Source organism: Apteryx rowi, unplaced genomic scaffold (assembly GCF_003343035.1).
Source record: "Apteryx rowi isolate R43461 unplaced genomic scaffold, aptRow1 scaffold_84, whole genome shotgun sequence".
NCBI lineage: Eukaryota > Metazoa > Chordata > Aves > Apterygiformes > Apterygidae > Apteryx > Apteryx rowi.
This window is the reverse complement of record NW_020451138.1, coordinates 1,680,139-1,701,214: the sequence shown is the minus strand read 5'-3', so window position 1 is coordinate 1,701,214 and position 21,076 is coordinate 1,680,139. Positions and strand designations below refer to the sequence as shown.

Sequence of the window (21,076 nt, the reverse complement as noted above, 5' to 3'; positions counted from 1 at the left end):
ACCTCTCCTGTTCTCCATGACCTTTCAAAGATGATGGAGAGTGGCAAAGCTGTAATAAGAAAGCATGGAGTATCACATTTCTAATGAACTGTAATGTTCCCTGTTTTAAGAACTTTGATTATAGCAACAGAAGTGCTTTAAAGACACTTTCAAATAACTATGATTTAAATTTTCATTTTGTTTTGGAAAGTGTACTTAAACTGACTGGGTGGGTATGTGGTAAACAGCTGACACAGTATGTCTTATTCGACTGTAATATAATCTGACTGTGGGATGACCCTTTGGAGCTTTACCTTCATGAGTTAGTCTGTCATCCAAACGCTTGATTATATTACAGCCTGTTAACATAGCCAGACAACATACTTGCATTGCATGCAGTTGAAGAACCATTAATATAGATATCACCATTATTTTTAGAAAGCCGTAGCTTCTGGGCATTGCAGCGTAAGTTACTTTGCGATCAATACAATTGGAAACAGTTGGAAAACTTTCAATTTACATTTTTGTTAGAGAAGCAGTAAGTAGAGAGACAACAGCTGAGAATATTGTAGTTATGCTTCATAGTGCTGTTTTCATACAATAGCTGTATTTCTCTGCAATTCTCTTGTTCCATCTTAAGGTTTCAGCATAAAATACAGCTACAGGTTATTTCCCCAAGTTCTAACACATTGTGGTCTCTCCTCATTCCCTGTATTATACCACTGGTCATTGGATTTTTAAATGGCTTTCTAAGCTCTATTTAGTCTGACCTGTGCAAGGCAGTTTCTTCTCTTGCTTGAAGTTAACTGTACTGCAAAAGCCCATGCATTGATACCAGTTATCTTCCTTGTGATTTACCAGTAGGAAAGGAGAATGAAGCTCAAATTAAAAAAATAAAAATAATAAAAAAAATTAATTGGTTTGCACTTGTTCACCCTGCCCGTGCTTGCTCTGCTTTCATTCACTCTGCCCAGAAGTATAACTTGGCTGCCAGGAAAATACATCAACATTAGGCAGTTTCTTCATATTTCAAGGAAGGCGCTGAAAATAGTCCCCCAAATTGTTGCAATTTCTGAGTCCTTGAGCTGTCAGCTGAAGTAGCATATTGAAGAACAACTATAAAACCTAACCCACTGTTCAGTTCTTCAGTAATTTATACAGTAAATATCTTATTTTGGGACCAATACTGCGAAATGTACATGCATGCTTAGAGAATAAATTGTTTTGTCAGTCTTAACAGCTATTGGAATCTGTGCCTTATGGTGGCAGCTGTTGTCTTGATGAAAAAAATCAAACAGTGAAATACTGGCCCTTTGAAGTCAGTGCCACTGACTTGAATAGTTATGATGTCACCCATACTGCCAGAGAAGGGAGTTTTATCCTATCAGTCGCAAGTGCTGTGAATAGTTCTCATTCTGCTTTTTTTGTTTGGTCTTGACTCAAAGTTTAGAGGGAAGGCATGCAGGTCAGTTATTCTGCAACCTAAGTTGCATAACATTATGGATGATATATATCTTAGAAGGCTGGGACAAAGCTAACTGCATTCCTGAATAGATACTCAAACTTGTAGTGAACAAATATCCTGCAGCTATTACAGGCCTCTGTATATGATATACACAGTAATTTTGATTTWAAAAATATTCCTGTTAATATGAATTAAGTGTTAAGAAAAGATGGAAGTTGCTTTGCTGCTGCTTTCTCTGTTACCTAGTCCATTTAGTCTTCATCTTCCCTGATACTTTCAGAAGTTTCAGGAAGAGTAACACCAATGTCTGTGTTTGATAAATTGTGCCAATGTGAAGTACATGCTTTGAGCTCCATTGTGTCCAGTGGACTTGGAACACACGTAATCATGAAACTTTTGACTGTTTTAATGTGTATTTAAATAATAAATGCTTTAGACCTAGTTCGTGATGGCCTTTGATGGAAAGCTTGCAGGCTGCCATTTTCCCCCTCAAATGCTGGCACCTGAGATGTTGTGTCTTGAACACAGAGTTGATGAGTTAGTCTATATTGAAGACTGAAACTGAAGTATAATCTGAAGCTATTCAAATTCCATCTCTACAGCAGCACCATACCATAGCAGCTATTTGCAACCATCCAGAGCCTTCCTATAAAGTAAGCAGTTCCTCTACTGCACTGGGAATTTCTTGTTAGTTTAGTTAAAGGAGGAATTCATTTGCTTTGCTCCATTTTGGGGGGTGAAACTTGAAGGGAACTTTAAATTTTATTTCAAACAGATATTGTATAGTTAACTTGTTCTTCTTTTCAGGAATGTCACCAGAGATGGCTGCTGACACTGCATTAGACTACATGAAGACACGAGTTGGGGGCTTGGGGGGTGTCATTATTGTTAACAATTCAGGGGAGTGGGCAGCAAGGTTCTCCACCAAGCAGATGTCCTGGGCTACTGTAAAGGATGACCAGCTGTACTATGGGATTTACACTGGGGAGAGGCATACAAAATCTGTTGATGAAGCATTTGCATCTGAAAGTGAGGAATTCTGAGAATGAAGAAACGTGGATAGTAAGGAAGAATAAAGATTTCCAATTTTTGTTGGAGGACAATGACGATTTAATCTTTCTGAAAGATCTGTACTCTTTTGATTGGTTCACAGGCATCACACATTTACAGTCAAAATGAAACCTGGGCAGAGTGGTGTTAGCTTCAGTGGTCATGGATATTAGTGCTTATTAATATCTTTGGAAAATCCTGAGATCTTCCCCTTCTAGATAAAGAAGAGAATGGGCAGTAGAGGCTTACAGATTTCCTGGTTAGTGTGCCTTAACTTTACATTAAAGGGAGCCTGAGTTTCAGTGTTAGAGGAAGTCTTTTCCGTGCCCATTCTCAGCGACTCCTTCCAGGATGATATAAGAGGTGAATACTTAGTAATTAAAAACTGAATTTTGAATGTTGCTTCACTCTAGAGTCTTTTGAACAGTCATCCCATGATAACAACCTGTCRCTTACTGTTAAGGGTAGCTTATTCACAGACTTGAAGTAACTGTCAGGAGGAAAAAAAAAATAAGTAAAGAAACTAGCTTTTTTTAAGAGTTGGGAGTATGATGTGTGCCAGAGAGTCCTGTTTTAGTCTGTTCTTAGGAATCAGACCTGGAATTAAAAAACAAAGACCACAACAAAGTAYGTTAAAATGTTTTGAAGTATGAGTGGATAGTTAACAGGAAGGATTGCTGACTTCATACCTATTGTAGTAATAAAGAAGATCGTGATTTCAATAAAAATAAATAAAGCAATCTTCACTGCTTAAATATGAAGATGATAGGCATCTTATAAGTCTAAACATGAGAGAGATTTATGATGACTAACTGGGAAGTAATTCTCTAAAAGAAGTCAAGTCATAAAACCAAGCTGTGCTAACACAAATACAACTGCCTCTTTTAACAAGCTTCTTTTCTTGTGTTAAGACTGAAGTATTCTTTGGAGAGGTTGTGATTTTAAAAAAAGATACAAAATATTAAACTATACGATTTTAAAAAATGATATTCTGCATTACCTCTTTTCAATACAGTTTTTTCATTAAGATTTTGTATTTGTGAAGGAAAAAAGAGCAAGAATATTTTGTGGATTTTTTTCTGTTTTCTAACTTAACTACATCATTTGTGTGTTAAAACAGCATAATAATCTTGTACATTTTAGCTAGTGCCATGACTTATGTTTCCTCTGAAGACAGATTTGTATATTATAATTATATACCATCATACTGTGGAATGTTTCCATTATAAGATAATACAAATAAACATAGAAAAAATCTTCAATTATATTTTGAAATTATTCATACCTGTATCCCAACTCCAATAAGCCATGTTATTGAGTTGGCTCATACAGAATGGTAAGGTTGCCAGGATTGTCTAATCTCCTCTCTACTTTAATCCATGTTTTATTAGATGTTGCAGATGACTGGATGTAGACAGTAATGGTTCAGGAGTGACAGCTCATGCAAAACAGCCTTGGAGTACTCATGTGCTTTGTTGCACAAGAGAGCATAGAAGATGGCTACTGATCTGATCAGCAGCAGTTTATGAAATCGTAGCAGTACTCAAGGTATGCCTGCCTTTGACTTTAAAAAATATTCAGTCTTTTGAGTAAAAACTAATTTGTTCCCCTTCTGTGCGTTTAGGTACCAATCTYACAGGACCAGACTGTTTTCCAGAAGAAAGCAATATTGTCTTAGTTTCATTGCCAGAATCTCAAGGGAATCCAGGTTTTTATGGTCAAGATTCTGCTTTGTTTACCTCACCTGTGCCTAGTTGCAAGATCAAATTTAGGACAGGCAGTAGAAAAAAGGATGGCTAAAAATTTGGCTAGAGTTTTGCCAAATATCATTTTGCAGCATTGCTTTGATCAAATTTATCTTGTGATTGAAAAAAGATCAAACTTGAAGAATTTTTTTAGACCTAAATTGTGATATATAGGCATGGATGTAGGCTATCTAGAAGAGAAGAATGTAAAAGTCCTGTTTTGTGTCTGGTTTTCATCTGATTAAAGACTGTAGAACATGTTYGCAGTCACCATTTCTTTGTTGGAAGTTGCTGGAGAGATGGCACTTGAGCCAGTATTGCCACAAACACCTGGTGCAACATCTTTGTCCAGGTCTGCTTTTATTATACATTCTGTGTGGATGCAAGCCTGTTTTGGTCAAGCTCTAAGCTGACCAAAACCTAAGTGACTGTTAGTGTAGCAGCAAGTGTAAACTAATGTACCTGCTGAGTGCTTTATTGGCCTGGCTTTGATGCTACACTAATGTGGACAGCTGGCTTCTGGTTAGCTTGAACAAGTTCACATCTGTCCAGAATGTACCATCAGCCACAGTAGCAGCAAAGATGCAATCTCAGGGCTGCCAGAAGGAATGGTGAATGGTTACTTAATTCACCTCAGCTGTACTCAGGAATATAATGTAATGATTTGCTGGCACTTAACAAAGAGCATTATTCTATACGGGTTCCTATATCACTCATCACCAGACTAGCTGGGCACTTTCCAACAGTGCATTAAGCAGTGTGACTCCCATATGCTCCGTGTGATCTGTTCCATCTTCCCTGTTCCTTGGTAGTGTCTATATTCCCTTGTTGTGAAAAAGCATGTTTTTCAAAAATATGCATGTGTGCTATGTCTTTTTGATTGAAGCGGGGTTGACAATGAGGAAGCATGCCTTGCATAGGGAGTGGTGACGTTTATGGTCCTTAGGCTGCGTGGAGTTTGCTCCACAGTTAAATGATGGCAGCTCACACAAAGCACGAGTGTTTCCTTGTCCCTGTGCTTAGGGCTACGTGGTTTCTTCCAGCTAGCTGACCAAGTCAAAGCTAATCAGAAATCTATACAATTTCCCCATGTAATCTGAACAGCAGATAGTCTTCCTCTGGGACAGTATTTTCCTTTTTCATGAGAAGGTGGGATGACAGTAAGTGGTTAGGGATAGATCTAACTGGGTAACTGGCTATAAAACTGTTGYTGTCCTCCTCTCTCCCTGTGCCCCTTTCACATACGGTCTTCTAGTGGAACAGGGTAGGCTTCATTGCTGCTGATATGAGGAAGTTGCTGGTATTGCACTGGTCTACCTGAATTTTGAATATGCTCACGTGTCCCCTTACCTTTGTGAATTTTACAAAATTATCCTTACAAGGGCTTTAACACTTAATAGATTTTATAAGTATAGTTGAAAGACTAACTTCAGGGGAGATTTACACCAGGACAGGAGGTTGTGTGGCATTGTTGTGCACTGCTAGTGGAAATGATCCTTTAATTCAAACGACCGTGACCTGGATATCAAAGAAGGAAAATTAGAGGTCTGTTGCCAAGAAACTGAGTGTCCTTGGCATGTAGCAAAGCAGCAACAGAGTTTTAATTATCTAATTAAAATGTGGCATCCTGTTATTTTAAATTGTTTATAATACCAGTTGTGTATGTTGGGTGTTTTGTTTTGTTTTTTTTCTCTCCTAACTGCTCTGTAGAAAAGGTTCCTGGCCTGAGATGGTAGCAGAAATGGAGTACGTACCATAGAAATGAAGTTGTAACAAAAGCAGCAATGCACTGATTGTTGAAATTAGTCATGAATTGTTAGTTCCATTCAGGTTTTCCTTCTTAATCTTTGCTAGTTAGGAGTAAGTAAAAATTGTGCTGTGAGAGATGTAGGACATTACTGTTTGGAAACTTGTTTTTACTTTTTCAGTATTCTACTTTGTCCTACATTTTAGCTCTGTGTCTCTGGGGTGGTTTTCGTTGGCTTTGAAATCTATCTTGGCAGAGTTTAATGGCCCTCACTGTTTTGCTTGTTTCTTTTTGGGTATGCTTTGCCTTTGATTTGCTCCGATAAATATTTACTGTGGGACAGATTTCAATCTTGATTATGTCAGTATAAATTACAAGCACAGTCACTGAAGTTCCCGATTACACTCGAGTAAGTGAAATCAGACGTGGGCCTGCATGTCCAAAGTCTCCATGAGTCTTCAAACTTTCCTGGCTAATGAGAGAGGAAAGCTTAACGGGTAGGAAGGGTGCTAAGGAAAGTAATGCTGTGTGGAAGGCAGCAGGCTCATCTCAGACAACATCAAAGTGAAGATGATGCCCAGGAAAACAATTATATCCGTACACTGAGAAATAAACAGATGCCAGATGGTTCACATAAAAGAATCTAAGTTCACACAGGTGTGGATGAGCGAAGAGACACTTTGGTTTAGACATGTAAACCAGGAACAAGGGGAATCTTACTCTCCACTGCACTCCTTACTCGCAGTTTACCGGGGGCATGTAAAAACCCAGCAGTCTTTCAGTAAATGAGCTTTGCTAGACCTGGCCATATGTGCTTTAACTTGAGTTATTTTTAATGTCTGTGCCTTTTGGCCTTTGAAATTCGCCTTGGTTTGAGTGGTTCTAGTTTTCTTGCAGTTCCTGAGCAAGTCCCTTTCTGCTGAGAGTATCTGTTACATCGCAGTCGGTGTGTGCTGTAGTACTTCAGCACTGCACTTTTGACCCTTTTCTGCTAGTGCTTTACTACAACTTGAGCTATGTAAATGCCGGTAGCATGCAGCTTATGAAATACCCGGCTGCTACTCGGCGTAATGGCTGTGCTCTGTCCTGCCTGCTTAGTGACATAGCAGCTGGTGTGCTTGGCAACCCACGTTGCCACGCATACATCACCCTGCTGCACCATGTTGTATATTGGTTCCCCATCGAATATGGCAAATATGTAACGATTTTCCTGCTGATACTCAAAACCTTGTATAAGTTTGGGTCTAGCTACCGCTTTCAAACCRCAGCTGGTGATGACAGAACTTAGAAGGCTGACTGACAAGGGGGGCAGAAAAAAAWAAAAAGCTGTTAGAGGTGTTGGACTAATTCCTGCAAGTACAAATGATTGCAAAACTAATGTACACAGCAGTTTTATTGTTTTAACACTGGCTTTTTCTTAGCAACTTTCAAATGTCTACTCACAGGCAGTTTGTAGAACAAACAAAATAACAAACTTTCGAGCTGTAAAAAGTGCACGCTTTCCTGTGTCATGAGTACTCTCATGTCCTCTGTCCTTGGAACTCATTTGTCTCATGGAAAAGAGGTATTGCCATATTCAGTATTTGTCTCCTTTTCTATATAAGTTTTCTTAAGAAAAAAAAAAAATTATCATGACTTTACTCAGGAGATTTTACATAGCTATTCTCTCACCCTGGGGGAGGACCCTGCCGAGGCCCTTGAGAATGAATATGACTCAGCTAGGCCTGTGGTAAGGTGGTCGTTCAGAAATGATGATACTAGGCAAAATCAGTGGAACATGAAACCTGGCACACTTTCAAGGATTTGAAGCCAGAAGGAATCATAATTATTATCTGGTCTTACTTCCCAAATAAACAGGCCATGAGTCCTTATCTCTGCTATTTCTGCATTAAGCAAAGAACTTTGGTTGAGGTGTGGTCTATTCCTACCACTGACTGCATGGAAAAAAATGAGGACAGGACACTCTTTGAAAGAAAGCATGTGAATTATTTTTTAAATAATTTTGTTTTTAAATACTTGAGGAAAAAGTAGACCATTTTTGTGGCAGATAGTAATTTTAAAAGTGAGAACATAATCTGTGCTGCCACCAGGCTGTTAGGAATCTCCATGGGGCTAGTGTGAGTTTATTAGAAATAGAGCTGATATTTCAGATTCAGCAATACAAGGTATATATTATTCTGGAGACAAACCTGAACAAGTCTTGCATGTAACGGTAATATTTATGTAACAATTCACATCTTCAGAGAAGCTACAAAAGCTGTGAACTGATCTGCTCAACTCCTCAGTGGAGTACAGAGTTCATTATATTCAAACAGTTTTACTCTGGTATACATACAGGGAGATTAAACCACTGCATTGGGGCTGCAGAATGTATGCGAGACAGGGCCAGGATTAAAATATTGATTTCTGGCCTCTGCAGTCCCAGACTCAGTTCACTACATCATGTTGTTTTTACAAATAACATTTAGACAAATAGATCTTGACATATCAAAAGCATAGTAGACTCTCAGTAAATTGAGCAGGACTTTAGCTGTTCAATTTATGTGATTTGTTTGTGCCTTATGCTAGGTCCAAGTAATCTCAGTAACTACTGTATATTTACAGTGACACTCACTTATAGCCTGAAGCATACTAGACTTTTTTTTCCTAAAGCAGAAATAAAAAAGATATGTATGATAAGTTCTTGTTGTCACATTGAGATCTGCAAATATGTTACTTTAAAGGAATTTTACTTCATTCTACTTAAAAAAAAAAAAAAAAAAGAGTTGGGGGAGATTCTCAGCCATAACCAACTGTAGCTCGTATCTCTATTTCCTTGTTTGAGTTAGGAGACAGAAATAATGGGGAAAGCCCTGTAGCCTCAAAGTTCAAATACAAGTGCTTTTAATGAAATCACCGGATGTCGTGTTTGGATACTCAGTTTGATATCTGAAATGCCTAAACAGAGGCAACTATGTATTTGAAAGCTGAAATAAATTCTACAAAGAAAATAATTCAAGTATATTTGTATTTGAAAACTGGTCTCCCAGTATCTAAAATGCTGTAAGAACATTGCCATTGATACAACCTAATAAATTTCAGAAATACCTGAGCTTGGTTAGATGTAGACCAGAACCTTTCTTCTGTATTTCTGACCTCCATTTATCTCATTTGCAGCTTACAAGCAAGCTCTGCTTGCTTTTATGGAGCACACTTGAAGTTTGGCAGTCCTACAAAAACGGTATTGGTTTTTAAAACATGTCAAGTTATCTAACAGCGTTCTCCACCCTTCTTTGTTAGTTGATGMAGTAGCACGATGTCATTTGTCAGAGAGCCAAAACTGGAGACATGCTGAATATGTGAATACCAAGGAAGTGGTTTCCTTAGCAATAACAGGCATGTGAAAGTCAAAACTTCCTTTCCTCCTCATGTGACCTCTTTCAAAGCAATTCACATAGGAGACAATAGCAGTGAATTCCAAGCACCCACAGTGTTCTTGCATTGYGAAGCAGGGATTTGCCAAGCAGCCAAGTTATCTTACCTTTTTATTATGGTAAAATTACATTTTCTTTAGATGGTTTCCATTAGGGATTGTGTGTGTGTACAGTGTATTTTTTTCTGAAATCAAAATCACCTAAAGTAAAACATACAAATAGAAGCAATTTTCTCACCATTGTGGACCACAACTTGTTATGCATAAAGTCCAGAGTCATTTCTGTTGAGAGGAAATGATGGCATGAAAAGTTTAGCCGGCTTGTTTCTGTAGCTGGACCTTCCTGGATGCAATACCAATTACTGAAGATACTTCACCTGTTTTATTTCAGGTGAAAATCACCACTCCTTATGAAAATCCCTGGGGGGGGGGGGGGGGAAGAATGAGGGAGAGAGGATTTGTGAGGGAAGATAAAAGGGAGGTGACATTCATCTCATCCATCCTGCACAAGTGCAATATCAGGCCTCTTTTGCTGCTATTCTTATCCTGAGTATTTGGTACAGACTTTTCTCATCCCTACCAAGACAGTAATGATAGCCAGAAGTATTCACACAAAGCCTTTTGTCCAAGAATCCTGAGGTATTTTCTAAAAGCAGCTACTAAATTTAAACCTGAACCTCCTACTGAGGTAGGGAACTATTATCCCCATTTTTCCTACTGGGGAGAGTATATAGCAGAGATTTTGACAGGTGTCAAAAGGGCAGAAAAAATTCCTGTTAGAGCTGGAAATAGAAGTTCAGCATCCTTTCTGTAGTGTAACTTGTAAGAAACAGGCTTGGATTTCAAAAATTCAAGGAGAATTCTGTAATTACAGTTCTCCCTAGCTTTGATATTTCTGGGCTAACTGTAACTAGCTCCTTGCTAGCTGCCTTGTTCCCACACCGGTGAGGCCTGTATTGGGATCTCTGGTAATGAACAGAGAAGGGGTTCTCTGATTCTCAGGGACCATTGGTTTTCATCTTGCTTTTAGTGATGTGTGTTATATCTGTTTGGTTTTCTTTCCCACAGTTTCAGGATTTACTCTAGAGGACTAGAGTTTTTCAGAAATGAACTGTGAAATGTGGATAGTTGAGTTTGGAGTTGGTCCTGCCAGGCAGRAGAAATGTGACAGGAGATGGTTCATCTGAAGATACCTGCATGCTGCATGGAGGCGCTGGTCCTGCCATCAGCAGGCTTGGCAAGCAATAGCATCAGACCAAAGTGCAGTGTTGCACAGATTGCATGAGACAGGTACAGAGCTTTGACAGAAGGGGAGRTGAAACCAAAGACAACCATGAATAAATGGTTAGAGACTGTACTCCTAGACAGCACCTCGGAGTAAGAAGGGAGGACTCAGAAAGCGCCCCCTCCCTCTTTTTCTGGTGTGGCAAAAAAGGGCAAGAAAAAAGGTGTGGGAGCAGCCCAAATAATGCTATCCAGCAGCAGGAAGGCAGCAAGGGGTCGCAAACAAGTCCCTCTCTAACAGTAACTAGACAAGGATGGGAAGACTGGGTCAAACTCAAGCGAGGCAGTGTCCTGGTACCGCAATAGCACCGAGGTTCAAAATGATGGCAACCCCAAACAGTGCTAATTTTATTAGTATTAGTATTTGAACTAGTATTTCGGGATCTGTTGATTCTCTGGATGGCCGTTGCCTCAGTGTCAGTATAGGAAACATCGAAATGAGTTTTAAAAAGCAGTGATCTGCAATGGGCTGGCCACAAAGACTGATTTCTTGTGGGGAGGGAGGGCTGAACATTAACAACCTCGGGCTCCAGAAGGAAGCGAAGACCGGCACGAAAACACAACAGTGGCACAAAGTTTTGGCAGGAAAACCAGTGGCGTGCTGGGGACTCGGAGCACAGGTTACAAGGGCAACCAGTTGGAGGTGGCACCCAGCCTGTGGCTACAGTGTTAACTGCTGTAGCTCCAGCAATACCTTTCATATTAAAGAACTGGTTTAAAAATACAGGTTCACTGCATAATGGCTCAGCATAGAGCAAACTGCCAGATTGTGTGTCATATGCTGTAGGACTATGCACTATTTTCAGTTATTCCCAAAAAAAAGTCATAGGACAATATTCTCTGCTATGTGTTGCTAATTAATAGCTTCTTTCATTCCATTTTCCTTTGTACATGTTAAGGCAGGATTTATTTCTCTTTGTGTGTCATTTAGCTCTAAAAAGTATTTGAACAATTATTTAACAAATGTTTAAGCAAGGATTCTAAGTACGTGTCCCTTTTGGAGAAAACTTGGGCAAATATCCTCCGATCTATTCTTTCATAGGATAGATAATATATTCAGAATATGAAAGCTTCTCTCATGTAGTCGTTATTTTCTCCTTATGTTCTTGTATGCTTCAGCTTTACAATTGCTCTCACAGGCCATAAAAAAACAAGATATAAAGAAAATACATTCAGCATATTTTGAAAAATAACAAGCAGCATCCTTTACAGGAAATTTGGGTTGAGGCATCCTATACAAACTCTTGTCATGTTCTTTAATCTTGTTTAACTGGAACATATTTCAGCCGTGCTGGTTTCTCCAGAGTATTTGCTGATATGATTCAATTAATAAACTAGATTTCAGATTCTGGGACTGCTAGAAAATGTTCCGCAGCAAAGTCATTTTGACAGAGCTGCCTTTCAACATATTATCCTTCTGCTGAAAGATCCACCAATGAATCCAATATTTGTCTCGGGCACTGAGGAGAGCAGTGACCTAATATAAACGGTACTGCCTGGCAGTCACAGCTTGTCATCATAAGTTACTTTCACAGCAGCCCATTCACATTCTTACTGAATAAATACAGGTATTATATTATTCAGCTGATGGAAAAACTGCAGTTTGCATTCAAATCCATGTACTATGATGTTTCTAGACTTAACTTTTTAAGTAGTGTGTTTTAAGAAAGCTCTGGTATCCGGGAGACGGGAGTGGGAAGGAAGGCAGTACTATGTCCCACAGACATTTTCCAGCTATTCCAACACAACAGTGCTTTCAGTTTAGTGCATTTTTTAAGCCCTCTCTGAAATGGCTATGACAGTGCTGAAAATCATGCAAATTATTCTGGATTTGGAAGAGCTGCTCCAGCCAAAATCCCAGTGTAACACAACTTTCAGTGGTGGATGTGAGGGCAGGACCTGGGGCGAGAGCAGGACCTGGGGCCGTGGGCAGRGCACGGGCCTAAGCAGATGCACAACTGAGGTGAAACAACTCTTTCACCAAAGACGGGTTGCATCCCTCCTCCCAGTGCAGACACACAACCTTGTGTCTTTACAGTGTATGTCTAGGCCCCTCAGCCTTTGCAAGCCATCAGATACCTTGTAAGTTGACTGAAGTAAGTAAAAAAGCATGTAGGCAAGCAAGCAACAATGCGCTTCAGAACTTTTTCTAATGATTAACTTGCAAACATGCAATTTCCCATAAGGCAGATTTTCTGTTGTGGACACCTGAAGGACACAAAAAAATTCAGTGTTTCTATGCTATGGCAACTACCGAGACCTGCAAAACGGGTTTGTTACCAGTTCTGCAGGTCTAACTGGAGGACATGGATCTCCTACCTCTGGTTTCACTTGCTGTCGGCCCTCTTCACACCGTGTACTGGACCTGTCCCCTTCTCTGGTCCTTTTTTCCTTGGCTCACCTTCATCTCCCTGGCAGTCTTCATACATTGACTAGGAAGAGTACAGGACTCCCACGTACTGTTTTTCCTGAGCAGCTCTCAAGCAACTTTACCAAAAGGAAAGAAATGGAAAGAATGAGGCAGATTTGGGGCAATTTTGGTGGCGAGGAGAAGTGTTGTGGCTAGAGGAATCATGCTTGAGAGGAACAGGTGGAAGAGTGTTCATGTGAAAATACATGGTTGCAGGTCCTGGAACGATTCCCCAGCTTCCTAAATCCTCTGTGCCTGCAGCTACCACTGAAATCACCAAACAGGTCTGCTCTTGTGCTGGTCCACATGCAGGCAACAAGCTATTGCTGCAATCGAACACACCACTCCTTGAAGGAGCTGAGGCTCCTACGGTGAGCCTAAAGGTTTCAGCCCCCAGTGCCAATGTCATGTAAGCATCATTATGATGTTTTGGGGGATTTCCCTCCTCCAATTTTTTTAAAGAAAATGACTTATACAAGCTACATTAAAAGAAAGCCATAAAATCAAGCACTCACGTGTTACAAAATGTAAGAATAAGGTTGTTTATGTTCTTTAACTGAACTTTTTTTTTTGTCTCTGCATGATATAATCTTTAATTATGTTCCACCAGCTAAACATTTTGGATCCTATTTTGCTAAATGGTAAGAAAAATGTAACTGCTTATTTTTACTGGTAATTTACTATGGAAAATAATATATTAAACAAGAATGATACGTTCAGTGATTTAACATTACCAAAGTAATAATGCTATAAAATATTGCTGTGGGTTTTTTTAGGTCCTTATGCTGTATTTGCTGTAAAAATGTTTTAGTGACCAGCATGGAAAGCCCAGAGTTAAAAAAAATCTTTTGGCAAAGAAAGATTTTTTAGTGAATGAGAAAAGTAATCTCAGAAAAAAGCAAAGGATGTGGACTAATTACTTTGCTTTAATGTCCCAGACATTCAGCTAGAGAAGCATTATGAAATTCATATGATTAGTGTGAACTGAACAGCTTGTATTTCAAAAGAGAATTATTAGTTTGTGCTGTTTGATGGCAACCTCCCCAACTTCTGCAGGGCCCTGATCCTTAAAAGCGCCTGCACAGTGTGTAAGTTTAAGTTAGGCACGTAGTAGCTGCACTGCAAAGAAAGGGCAATTTGCAAAGCTAATCTTCTTACTGCTAAAGTCAACGGCAGCCTCACCCTTAACTGTAATTGTGCACAAGCTGAGTCTCAGCTGGACAAAGGTAAACATATTTGCCATCACAAGACTACTGTCCGAAATGGGTAAATACTAGTTCTTACAATAGTGTTTCATATTCTCCCTTCTTCCCTTCCTTTATTTCCCTATTCACCTCTACCCCAAAATCTAAACTGTTAGGAAATTACACTTTTAATATGTTCTGGTCTATTCCTTGGAGAAGGTGCAAAGAGCTATATACAGTTACTGATCCTTTATAATCTTACAAATATAACTTGTTTTAAATTTAAATAAATATAGAAGCCCTTGTGTCAGAAGAACTGCTGTTTGTGCCTTTGGAGACATTCATGAGAAATATTTCTGGTTATGACCTAATTACCTAATTGTTTGCCTTTCAGTGCTTTTTTTTTTTTTTTTTTTTTTTCATTTAGCGACTACCAAGTGGTACTAACTTAACTGTCATGACGCCTTTCGCAAGACTACTTAAGAAGTAAACTATCATCTGGCCTGCTGCTGATCTTTTTAACCCCACTATAACACTGTTGGGCTAATGGAGGGAGGATCACAATCTCCTCTGATACAAGAATGGCAAAGCTGTGCCCTTCATTCATTAAACAATGGTTCAAAGTCACATTGCCCTTATTGCTGGCCTGCAGTACTGGAGATTTTCCTCATGCCTGGCTTCACTTTGAATTCATGGCTAAGGTTTCAGCTAATGATGCTATCAAACAATAGTGGAACACAATTCAAAACAACCACTGGAAAAATCTACCCTGTTCCAAAGTTGCCAGGTTAGGACAAAAGATGAGCTGTAATACTTACTGTGAAGCAAACACAAGCACTGAAGCTATCATGTCTATATCTGAATATACAGAGCTTCTATATCTTTTGAGAATTGGCTATGGTCTATTTAAAAAAAAAAAAAAGTTTTTCAGCCACAGCATTTCTCAGTAAYTGCAAGTGAGTAGTACATAGCATACCGAACAATACCAGAACGCTTTTTTTTTCTTCTTGTTCTGGGTGAACTCAGCTCACAGGAAAGATTAAAATGTGTTCATCACCAATCTGCACTCAGACTGAGCACTGAATACATGCTGTGGTGCACCCTGAGTCCCAGTCATCCTAGTTAAAAGGCCTGGCCAGGTAGTGTGATATATTCCATCTGCTTTGCAAGCCTGGATTTTCTTCTTGTAAAAAAACAGATGGAGGATGAAGATGTGTGAAAAGATCCAATTACCTTATACATAAACACTAAAAGTTAAGGGGAGAGGGAAGAAGAGAATGACCATTTTACAACTGAACTTTTATTGGAGCTAGGGAAGATGGGACATCCCTGCTGATACAACCTATTGGCATAACACTTACTAAGGCTTAGAAGAGGAACAATTGCCTTCATAATGTTCTTTCYTCAAATGGGAAAAATTAATATTATCGTTATTCCTGAACGCACCAGAGCATGGATCTCTCATTACTCAGAACAGAGTGAATGAGAAGTGTATATAGGATGAAACAAGTGTCAGCAGCTAGATAGCTGATGGATGATGACTCCTGCTTGTTTGTGCCTAACAGTCTCAATGTTCCTGTATTCCTTCCCCAATCCATGTCTATTGTCCAGCTGTCATCACCTCTCTACAATTTAGATTATAAATTTTTTTGGCTAGGGCCAAGTTTTTGATTGTGTGTATTATCTAGTAGAATAGGACCACAGCAATACCACAAATCAAATAGTGAGGTGAGCAGACTACCGAAAGACAAGGTCATGATCGCCAGTCAAAGAAGTCCGTGGGAGCAGAACTGAGCCCTACATGTTTATGTTTCCTCAAAGCAGTCCACCAGGAGAAAACATCAATGGAAAAGTTAAGGCAGCCTGAAACTATGTAGTCTTTGCGGGGAAATGCCCTTCTGGCTGCATAGCTCCCACTCAAACAGAAGCACCAGTGCAGCCCTTCGCAGGGGCATCTCATTGACCAGAGAGCTGGGGGACAGGTAACACTTGGTGCCAACCAGGCACCTGTGATCCTGCTTTTCTGGGGAAGGGAGCAGGAAATAAAAATTAGTAAAATATTAAATTATATTAATACATTGTATTAAAGACTACTGGGACTTAGTAGTATTAAAGACTACTCAGTGCCGCCTCAGCTGTGGCTAGAGAGCCTTTGGTTCAGCACTGGCTTGCATCAGCTCAAAATATCGGCAGCACCAGGCAGTCTTCTTGCAGAACAGCTTCAGTGCCAGAGCAATCCTAATTCAACTTGCAGATACTTTCATACAGTGGACAGCAGCGTTTAGCTTGCAGTTGTACACCAGCAATGACTATGTAGCCTTCTGCCCCACCTAGACCCTTTGCAGGGCTCAGCAGTAAGATTTAGGAGAGGAGTAGATTTGACCCATTTCCCATTCAGGCGCTGGGTGATGAGTCCTATTGGCACCTCTGTTTATGGCATTTATTGTGGTTTGTATGTAAAACAACCTTTGCAGTTGGCAGAGGTGATGCTCTGAGCTTTATCCTTAGGCACAGCAGCCTTTGAATCCCGAAGGACAGTGAGCCTGTGTTTGGCACCAAGGGGACAGCAGTCTCCTTTCCTTATGTCCTCAGGTTAAAAGGTATGCCAGGCAAAACAGCATGTGCTTTAGTGACTTTTTTTTAATGCTTTGGCTAGAGTAAGGTATTTGTGAAAATCCATTAAAAAGGAACAATAAATAAGTACATAAATTATTAATGTGAGATCTGTATAAATTATTAATGTGAGATCTGTTGAACACATGTGTCTTTAAGTAGACCTGAAATGTGCTTCTAAGTTGCCAGAAGACAGTTGCACCATTCAGCCAAGCTTACCAGTAGTAACAAGCATACACTATTGGGGTCAGTACACTGTATCCTGTCATTTTGCTAGGAAACTTTGGTCTTTTTTGTTAGCATATACTTCCTTTACTATGCTGTATGGAGTTAAATCTTGATATCAATAACTATAGAGAGAGAAGAAGGTGACTAGTAATATTGGAGATACGATGGACATCTCTGTGAGGCACTAAATTGAATCATGTCAATCAATATTTTGTTATAGTTGAAATCTGTGGCTTAAAAATCACTTTTGATAAAATYGTAAGGTAACATTTTCTAAGCTATTTTAATTTTACTTTGCAGTCCAGAGCCAAAAAAATGCAAGGCAATATTCCAATTATTCCGATCATCTTTTCTGAAGGTTATACAAGACACAGTATACTACTCCCTAGTTGTAACTCATTGTGTGCATGATAAAAGTACTGAATTGGACATTTGCTGCTGTCCTGTTTATCAGCTATGCCACTTTAAAAAAGTGTCTGTTATGCTTTCAAAGAAAAAGCACTGTGTTCCAGCACTGAAGACAATAGCGGAGGGCAAAGATCTAACCCCACTTGCCTGAGTGTTGTGTATTCATCACATTACATCTCCTGCAGAAGAGAAACCATCATTTAAATGCAGAAGAAAATACATTTTGGAAGAGGATGTTTTTCTGAATTACTGTTTCAATTAGAAATGAAATGACAGAACTGCCCAGTCTTAGTATTATTTATTAAGCAGGTTCATTATGGTTYTATCAATGGCCAACTCACAACAGTTCCTCTTATGCTAGACATTATAAAACTAAGAGACTGGAGCTGTTCTAAAAGTTGGACTACGCAGAAAATCATTTTGTACCATTGAAATCTGTTGCTTGGAGGAGTGTCATCTTTGTAACTTTTTAGTACAAACGTATGTAACAAAAGATAAAAAAGATATATTTTAAGTTAATTTGCTTATAAACATAATGATGATAAAACAAAAATTGTAATAGAAAAGCCATATAGACAAGCAGAAAGGAAGCAAAATAAAAACTTTGGTTATGCAGGACTGCATACTTCAGTATATTCAATAAATGGTGGGTAAAATCTTTTCAAAAATGTTGAATAGGATAGCTACCTTAATGAAAAATAATCGTAAGTAGTAAGTAATGCTCATTTTTGGAGTAAGAAATACAGAATAATACGAATTTCACCCCAAAGGTCAGACCATATAGACCATGCTACTTAGAAACAGCGTGTCAGCCAGTAAGTGTTGCTTGAAGGTATATTTGTTTGTGACCGGGAACAGGTAGAGAAGAGGTGGAGACAGTCACAGCTGCAAGTGAAGGATGGAAAATGCAGGCCTGAGGGAAACTTGAGGAATCTTTATTTTTGGTAGAAAACTGTGTGGAAGAAACCTTGGAATACTGAATAAATATTGAAGAAGGCATCTTCTTCTACAAGGAAATATGACTGTCAATGACACTCCCAACTCTATCCTCAACTTCATTTTTCTGATGGAAATAATCTGTGAGGCCATGAATATTGGCTACCCACTTGGATCAAAAGGGGCAAAAATATATCACTGTTTTTGCCCTTAATGTTGTACTGTGTTTGTCCTTCATTGAAAAATAAAATAAAATGACTGTGCTTTTTCTTTCTCCCAACCTCCCACACAGCAGCTCTGCTGCAAATCAGATGCCATGTAGGGTAGGTAACTCATTTCCAACTGTGTTGTTTAATCTCCTCCTTCCCTTCTGTTCTGTTTCTCTTAACTGTACAATGAACCCTAGACTTTATCCACCAATACATGTGAATATATTAGGTCCACAACCTTGTTTGTATTTTTGATGACCTCTGGGGAGAATATATCAACACTTTTTCATCTCACTAGAGCAATGAAAGTGAGCAAAACATAGTTGTTATGTCTTCGGGCAAAGGATTTGATGAGGAAGTTCTCTTGGTAATTAAAAAAAACCCAAACCTTCCCACAGACTCTGAATGGCTTCCCTATTAATTACTACATAGGCACCATTGACTTACTGCATTTGTGAAAAAGATGCTCATAACAAAGTAGATGCATCTCTTTTCTAACTCAGCATTTAATTTGGTAGATTCAGCTTGCCCTCACGGATATTACAGTGATAAACTGTGACTGAAAAAATTGAGTAAATATAACCTCACACACCTTAAATATATAATTGAACTTTATGTTTACCAAACTATTTTAAGAGTAACATAGTAATGTTCAGCTCTTCAGAGGCCAGCAAGATTTAGCTAACACAACCTTCTGATTGATCTATCCTGGTGTTAATGTCTGCTGAGCGCTCAGACCAGTGACTGAGTTATCATGTGTCAGCCAAGCAGTAGTGCCTGTCCTTGCTCTCAGCCCACAGCAAAAGCGAGATAAAATGCTAGTATAAACCTCTTTCCCTTTGAAAATGGCTTATGAAATGTTCTTCTCACATTTGAAACAGTTTATGAGTAAGACCATAGTCAATTACCACCGCTCAATCAGTGGTAGCTCACAAAGCTGTTGTGAAATGCCTGTGTATCTGCTGTGATCAATGGACATCTTACTTGACTCGTGTCAGGAAATTGGACATGGCTATTGCAGCACAGATTTATGGAGTATGGATCTGAGTAAGTTTTTGCTCAGACCTACTGTTGAGATTTGGCTGAATCCTTATGTAACTACTCCATATATAAATATTTTATTTCATTGTTCCTTCCGTATCCCCTTGTATCCTGTCCAATTTGAACTGTGGGTTGTTGTGGGTAGGACTGTCCTTGGCTAGATATTTGTACCACAATGGCATGGCTAGGCTCTGTTTCAAGATTTGTGCCTAGCTGTGATAAAAATACAAGCCTTACAAACAATAATAACAACCTGAACTTCTGTGCTAAAACCCCCAAACACCAGGAAGGTACTGCGTCTGTTCAGTTAGTTGGATCTCAACTGATAAACACAAACGTAGCAGTACCAAAGACAAAAAATCTAAGCTAGGGCTGTTTTGAGACATACAGGGGAGAATGCTAGCATCAATGTGCTTATGCAGTAATACTCAGGTCTCAAGCGAAAAGCCAAGAAAGATGGACCTCCATGCCTTGCACAGGAGAAAATCTAAGTTTGGCCAAGTCTACTTCTGTGAATTCTGATACTGACCACCCTCCATAGTCACAAGACACAGTGTGTGGCATATTAGCTGGAATTAGCCTATATTATACTTATGTCCATGGTATGAGACTCTTACTATGTCAATCCTCATCAAAGGGCAAGAGTCAGGTAAGATATTCCTCAGAGCGGGGGAAGCCGGTGGTGCACTCTTGCTACTGGCATTCAAACTCAGCAGGAAGCAACTGCAGGCTGCTGGTCTGCCATCAACAGTCACTAAGGATTTAGAACAAATTTATAAGGAAAACATAATTAAACGCATGGAAGTAAGTGGAAAGTGGGATGAAATGCAACACGGCTTTGACACAAGACAACCCTTGCTAAGCAAACCCAGTATTAGCATGAGAAAATGAAGTTCCTTAACAAGGAGACTGCAGCAGACCTAATATAACCAGGCTTCAGTAAGCATTTGATATGTCATTTCACAGAAAGCTATGACAGGGACACAGGATTGGGTAAGGTGCTGTAGGGCAAGCAAGAAACTGGCTAAAGTCAAGCAACACAGAGGGAACGTCCCCTGGCAGCGGGGAGTCAGCAGGAGTGCCACAAGGACTACGCGTTGAACTGGTCTTGTTTAACATTTTCATCTACGAACTTGGCACAAAATAAAGGAGCATACTGGTGACATTTCCTGATGACAGCGTTGGGAAGCCTTGTCAGGAGAAAGAAGGAGCAGGATAGCCTAAAAGAAAGATTTGCCTGACCTTGAGGACTGGAATAATATAAATTCAAGCTAAAAAAAAAAAGCAACAGACAGTAACATACTCTGAGGCTAAATAACAGAATCATCGAGTCTAACCAACACTTGCTGGGTAAGCCCGAGTGGG

At 39.4% G+C, this 21,076-nt stretch overlaps 1 protein-coding gene across 2 annotated transcripts in view; it reads left to right on the top strand.

The window, feature by feature from the left end:
- The window catches only part of ASRGL1 (asparaginase like 1), a 21,310-nt gene extending 18,752 nt beyond the window's left edge, over positions 1 to 2,558 (top strand). For both annotated transcript variants that reach the window (XM_026089993.1, XM_026089992.1), the window contains exon 7: positions 2,252 to 2,558. In XM_026089993.1, coding sequence (XP_025945778.1) covers positions 2,252 to 2,487 — 236 coding nt within the window. In that variant the 3' untranslated portion in view covers positions 2,488 to 2,558. The remainder of the gene's footprint in view (positions 1 to 2,251) is intronic.
- The last annotated feature ends 18,518 nt before the right edge of the window (positions 2,559 to 21,076 follow it).